We start from the raw sequence: 6,669 nt of genomic DNA, 5'->3' as shown, positions 1-6,669 counted from the left end.
CAACCTGTTCCTCCCTCGCCCGAGTGCTCGCCTGCCCGCCCGCACGCTCGCTCGCTCCCGCTCTCCCGCCCTCTCACCGGCGCAGCCGCGGATCGCTGTTGCATGCTGATCCGGGGAGGCGGCGGCGGCGGCGGCGGCGGCGGCGGCGGCGGCGGCGGCGGCGGCGGCGGCGGCGGCGAGCGCTCCGGGCGGTTGCTGGCACTCGGGCTTCGCGGCTCTCTGGATGCTGCTCAACTTCTCTCCCAAGCGCAGGAGCTTTGAAGTCATTTGTCCCTCTCCGGTTGGATCGACTTCTTATTTTGATATTTTGGGCGTTGCGGTTTACGCAGCAACCTCAATACCGCTCTCCCCCCTCTCTCCCTTTCTCTCTCGCAACCTTTGGATTCGTCTGTGCTGGCAGATTTAAAGACCCAAGTCTTGGCTGTGGGATTTCTCAGATGGACTTGCGGGGGCTGGCGTTAAAAAGCATGTCACCATAACCTCGTCCTTGTCTTTTTTTTTTTTTTTTGAAAAGTTCTTTTGTTTTCATTTTCCCCCTCCCCCCACCAATAAATTACCAAACTGTTACCTAGCGGGCCGGTGCCTACCTCTCTCCCAGAACTAGGTGGTGCGTCTGCCAGAAGAGGAGCTATGTTTGAAGAGCAGCCTACTCCACCCGTCTCCTCCCCCGTCCCTGAACGCCACCACACACTGGCATTTTGAAAAAAAAAAAAAAAAAATTGCCTCCAGAAACTGAGCACACCCAAGCTCTTCCCCCCTTTTTTCCTCCTTGAGGAATGGAGCTTCGCAGAGGTTGTATTTAGATTCAACAGTTCAGAGCGGCGGGGTTGCTGCTGCCGCCTTTCCGAAGAGCTCGCGAGGCTCCCCGGAGGCGGTGGTCCCCGTGTCCGTCTGGATGCGGCTCTGAGACTCCGTGTGTCTTTCTGCTTGTTGCTGTGTGCGGGTGTTCGGCCACGATCACCTTTGTGTGTATTCTGTCTGTTTAAACTTCAGGATGGCTCGCTTCGGGGAGGCGGTGGTCGGCAGGCCGGGGTCGGGAGATGGAGATTCGGACCAGAGCAGGAACCGGCAAGGAACCCCCGTGCCGGCCTCCGGGCCGGCGGCCGCCTACAAGCAGTCGAAAGCGCAGAGGGCGCGGACTATGGCTTTGTACAACCCTATTCCCGTCCGGCAGAACTGTTTCACCGTCAACAGATCCCTGTTCATCTTCGGAGAAGATAACATTGTCAGGAAATACGCCAAGAAGCTCATCGATTGGCCATATCCTTTCTTGCCCACCATCACTCCCCTCTCCCCCTTTGCATTTCTTCGGGTAAGGGGGGGAAACCTAGCATGGAGTTTGCACCCGCATTCCTTTCCTGGTGCCGATTTGCCTCTTTGCTGAAGTGCACTCTGTACTTTGGTGCACCTAAGAGGCAAGCTTGGTGCTGTAGAAACCGATGTGGGCACTAGTGTTTTGCAAGGTAAGACTTTTGGTTTTTGATATTTCCTACGTGGAAGTCTCCAGCATCCCTGGGTGCATGGTGTTGTGGTGTCTGCCCCTTTCGTGGCTGGGCTTTATTCGATTCTCAGCCCCCTAGTCCCTTCACAAGTTGCGTAGAATGGGTTGCCCCTAATCTCTGGGTTTTCTTTCATACTCAGCCCCCCTTTTCCCTCCCGTTAAGCCATCCCCTTTGCCCCCATCCCCACCAGCCGGGAAGACACCTACACTATCAGCTTGCAGGAAAGTCAAGACTCCATGAGGGGATTTATCAGTTCAGAAGCTTCAAGAGCTCTGAGCCAAAACCCTGTAGACAAGTTGACAAATGGATAAATAACGCAGGCGTTTGGCTTGGGACCCAGCTAACTAACTCTGCTGGGGACTGAGTTTAAGTTCCACTGGAAGTGGAGTGAATGAGTGTGTCAGGGGAGGCAATCTCTAATGACACAGCCCAAACGACGCAGAGTTCGGGCTCTATTCTCAGCCATGAAAGAGCAGCTCATCAGGGCCCATCCTTTCCTTATTCCTGGGTTGGGTACTCCTGCCTCTTAATGCTTCACCAGCTGAGTGCTCTCCTGGTGCCCAGGATGCAGGCAGATCTGCTGGGCCTGAATTCATCAGCGGGGTGCTGGCATCAGCTGAGCCCAGAGGTGTGCAAGCAGTCTGTCTCTGCCTAGTTCCAGAGGAACTGCTCTCCACAAAGAGCTGGTGGTGGGGGGGAATCTCTGATGGTAACGGCGTCAGGGTGAACGGGCATACAGGGAGGTTTTTTGCAGGTTTAATGAAGTGCACCAAATGTGGGCTGCTGATTAGGCATCTCACTGCCTCTTTCTTCACTAAGAATATGGGCGTCTGGCAAGGTCTCTAGGAATTGGGGGTTGCTGGATGGTGAGGGGGATGAGTAGGGAGCAAGCCCGTGGGATGGTGTTATATGTGGGGGTAGGCTTGGAGACATGGGACTTTGATGCTTGTGGAGAGAGATTTCTTGGGAGGGATGCACCTGCAAAAGAGGCCACTCCGCTTCTTCCCTCTCCTCCCTCCTCCCCTCCCCCACCCTCCAGGTGTGCAGCAGGGAGACAGCTGGAGCCACGTTGGGTCTCTAGTAGCAGCGAGGCTCGTGGCTCACTCCCCTCGGGGTCTGGGCATCTCCCTGCTACTCCCACCCTCGTCTCTGGCCTTCCCCTCTTTCCTCCCTAGTTCCCTGCCTCAGCAGCATGGCGATTGGCTGGCTCGTGGTGCTTCTAGGCAGTACCCCTCATTAGAAACGGAGGAGCATCTCTAGGCAGATATTCTTCCTGCTGCTGCTCGAACCCTCCCACAGCCCCCGCTGGCTGGGCTTCTCTCCTTCTCCCTGCACTCCCCTCCCTCCCCTACCCGCAGAGAGTGATCCTGGGGCCAAACAGTACCAGAGTTAAACCTGCCTGGGGTGTGGGGGACTGGGGAGGAGGAAGGGTCCGGTCCCTGCAGTCCCGCCCGCCGGCGAGCTGCACAAAGCGACAGCTCTCATTGTGTTTTCGCGCTGCGGCTGCGAACACTGCTCTAGTCAGGTCCCTAGAGATTTCTCCAGCGGCACCCCCTTCCCCGCCCGCCCACCTTCTACAGTTCTCTAAAATTTCCCACCCACCAGGTGCTGCCTCTCTTAGGGGCCTGTTTACCTAGACTGGCGCCCTCCCGTTTCCCGGCGGTAGACAAAGCCGCCCAGCCGCCGCGCGGGTGGCAGAGTGTGCCCGCAGCCAGCGTTGGTACCTCGGACAGCGCCACCGTCCCCGGGGTTCAGCACCTCGGGCACTTCCGGCCGGGCCCAGGCTCCCGGGCGGGGAAATTAAGCACGTTTCCTACACCACGCGTTCGCCGCTTCGCTTTTCACGTTTTCTCTTCCGCTGCAAAAACGCCGCCTTTCTAGCAGGAGTTGCGAGGGGCGCAAGGTGCGGCTGTGGGTTTCACTGCGCTCTTTCCTTGTCTTCGGCCAGAATGCACCAAAGAGACTCAAAGGAGAGACTAGGGGGTTGATTTCGGCATCCTGCTCAGTGCCTTGGCCTTGAGCCCCGTCCCAGTGGTCGCTTCCATCGCCATAGTTGGAAGTTTCACAGTGCTTTTCTACAGCATGTAGGCTGTTAGTGTTTGGAGAGCATCTGCTAAGGTGTGTCGTGGAGCCCTGTTCGCACATTTAAAACACACCATGTTTGCTGTTTATTCCTGGCTGTACAATGTAATTGACTAATAATATATATTCCCTCTGGTGGTGACCATGTGGACACATTGCCCTTCTGTGGGTTCTGCGTTTGCTCTAATACGGCATATAAGTTCCTAGTCTCATCTCTCTTCCTTTCTAATTCCGTTCTGGAATTATATTCCTTTTTCATACTGGGAGTCAGTGTGAGCACTGGTTACCAGTAAAGCTTGGGAGCTAAGCTGTCTGGGTTCAAATCTCAGTTCCTTCACCAGCTCTGTGACCTTGAAAAGTTACTTCATTTCTCTGTGACTCAGTTTCCTTATCTGTAAAATAAGGATGGTCATAATGAGTTACTGGGAGAATTAAATGAATTAATATATGTCAGGTTCTTAGAACACCGCCTAATTCCCTGTAAACACTAGCTATTATTATTAATAGAGTCCTTCAGAAATTTCAGCATACCAGAAGGGAGGGATCTTAGTTCTAGGTGAACGGAAGTCTTCTAGGCTTTTGTCTCCCACGGACAGCAAAGACCAGCATCACCTGGAGCCTTGTTAAAAATTCAGAATCCCAGATACAGAGAAGAAACCAGTGGTTTCCACAAGGGAGAGGGGCAGGGGGAGGGGCAAAATAGGTGAAGGGGCTTAAGAGGTACAAACCAGCAGTTATAGTATAAACAAGTCACAGGGATGTAATGTGCAGCACAGGGACTATAGTCTTTGTTTTATAATAACTTTGTATGGCATGTAATCTATAAAAATATCGAATCACTATGTTGTGCACCTGAAACTAATATAATATTGTAAATCAATTATACTTCAATTAAAAAAAATTCAGAATCCTGAGCCACACTTCAGATTTACTAAATCAGAATCTGCATTTTAATAAGATCCTCAGGTGATTAGTATGCCCGTTCACGTCTGGCAAGTACGTCCGTGCTCTACGTCAGGGCCAGATTTTCACAGAAAGGAAGGTTCAGGGCACATGTCAAGACCTGTTTTGAGCTGTCATGTTCATATGCAACATGCTTAAGGATTTTGATTATTCGTGTAGTACACTTTTTGAGATGTATACCTCTTTTATTGGCTGCAAAAAGTCACTGTAGAACTAGGGGGATAATATGTACATCTGTGTGCTGTGTTAGTGGTCTCTGAACACCACATAATACAGGTCTTTAATCAGCCTGAAAAGATCAGTTAAATAGAAGGAGTGATTTAATTTATACTTGCCACTCTCTGCCTTGGTTGGGGGTGGTGATAACCTCGTCCAGTTATTAACAGGGAAGATCTCGTTCTTACGGGAAGAAATGCATAGGATAACCTAGATTTGGCAAGAAAAATGGTGGCAAGTCAACAGCCCACTCTGAATGTGTTTCATTTTTCTTGGAAGCTACATCTGCACAGGGAGATAATTTTATTTTCTTATGGCACTCTCTTCTGCAGTGGATGCCATAACCTTTTTGAAAATGCTAATCTGATTTAAAATGTGGTCTTACATTTTATATGATTCCTCTTTTTCTTTTTTGCTCATCTAGTAGATCTAACAAAAGGGTTCTCTTTTTCTCAGGGAACTGGCTGCTGTGAATGTCACCCCGCATTCACTGTGTCATAAGCTTACTGGCTCTAACCCTTCTGTGCCCAGGCCCAGTTGCCCTGTGGATCTACAGGGTCTCCCTCATGGTTTGTGAGATGTTCCCCACACGTTTGCACTTTTCCAGGTTAGAGGATGAAGGGAAGAAATGGCATGTCTGACTTTGTGCCACTGATGGGCAGTGGGAGATTTCTCCCCCACTGATGGTGTGGGTTTTCTCAGCAGGGGAGCACATGTTTCATGTGGAAATGAACATGATTTAAAGTAGGAAGATCAAATGTGTTTGTAGCCACTGAGCTGATGAAGCTCATTATAATGAACCTGTGGATACTCATTCGTGATTTCTTGTTTCAGAGAATTTCTTTATAGCCCCAAAGGACTCTGGCTTTGAGTCAGAGGTTATGTGCTTTATTGTGGAGAATTTCCCATTGTCAATTATCCATTATTTTTGGAGGATTTTGCTGAAGATTACTGAAAGCTTTGGTTCCCCAGTCTCCCATTATGGCATATACTTTTCTCCTGTTCTGTTGCCTATAAATATATTGCACCATGAGAGATAGTAGACTGTAATCCTGGCAAGAATTTCAGGTTTGATGTAACTCTAATGGCTCATGAGTCAGAGCACCTTGATTAGGGCAGAGGGTGGCAGCTAACAAGAATGAAGTCTGTAATTATATCCTGTGATCAGATAATGCAGAAAGTCTTCACATCTTCTGTGTACCTGGGCACAGAGGCAGTGAAACAGATAGCGACTGTAACTGGCACTGATGCCGCGGGATAAAGGTCTTCATTTTCTGAGTCTCCCAGGACAATCTCCATGTTGCCTAGTGGCTTTGCCCTTGAAATAAGGTGTGAGAAACGTTTCCTCCAGAAACCAGGCTAGGACTTGTCGTGGGGACCAGTTGTAATTGGGATGCAGCCTGGAATGTGAGTTGGAGTGAAGGAGTTTGACAGAAATGAAATGACTTGAGGATGGAGACAAAAATATCTTGGATGTGATAGTGTTGTCTGTTGGTTTGCATGTCATTATTTCCGTACTTCTCTCCACTTGCTTTCCCTGCGCTAGGTGCAGGGCACACTATGAATTAAAGGAGGAGGAGGAAGAAAATAACAAGAACAGGCCTTCTTTTTTTTTTTTTTTTTCATCTTTATTGGAGTATAATTGCTTAACAATGATGTGTTAGTCTCCGCTTTATAACAAAGTGAGTCAGTTATACATATACATATGTCCCCATATCTCTTCCCTCTTGCGTCTCCCTCCCTCCCACCCTCCCTATCCCACCCCTCTAGGTGGTCACAAACCAGGCCTTCTTTTTATCTTCTTTTGAAAGATCCAGACTCTGGGATTAGTAACTCGATCCAGAATTGCTTATCTCTTTTTAGCTGCCGCTATACAAAATGTAGGTGTTTCCCCCCCCCCCCCACA

The 6,669-nt window shown here is 50.1% G+C and overlaps 1 protein-coding gene across 3 annotated transcripts in view; it reads left to right on the top strand.

Moving 5' to 3' along the window:
* The first annotated feature begins 994 nt into the window (after positions 1–994).
* The window catches only part of CACNA1E (calcium voltage-gated channel subunit alpha1 E), a 302,886-nt gene continuing 297,211 nt past the window's right edge, over positions 995–6,669 (top strand). For all 3 annotated transcript variants that reach the window (XM_007448509.1, XM_007448508.1, XM_007448507.1), the window contains exon 1: positions 995–1,260. In XM_007448509.1, coding sequence (XP_007448571.1) covers positions 995–1,260 — 266 coding nt within the window. The remainder of the gene's footprint in view (positions 1,261–6,669) is intronic.

The sequence above is a fragment of the Lipotes vexillifer genome, unplaced genomic scaffold (genome assembly GCF_000442215.2).
Source record: "Lipotes vexillifer unplaced genomic scaffold, Lipotes_vexillifer_v1.1 scaffold76, whole genome shotgun sequence".
NCBI lineage: Eukaryota > Metazoa > Chordata > Mammalia > Artiodactyla > Lipotidae > Lipotes > Lipotes vexillifer.
The sequence above is the reverse complement of the archived record's forward strand: the minus strand, read 5'-3'. Positions and strand labels throughout refer to the sequence as shown.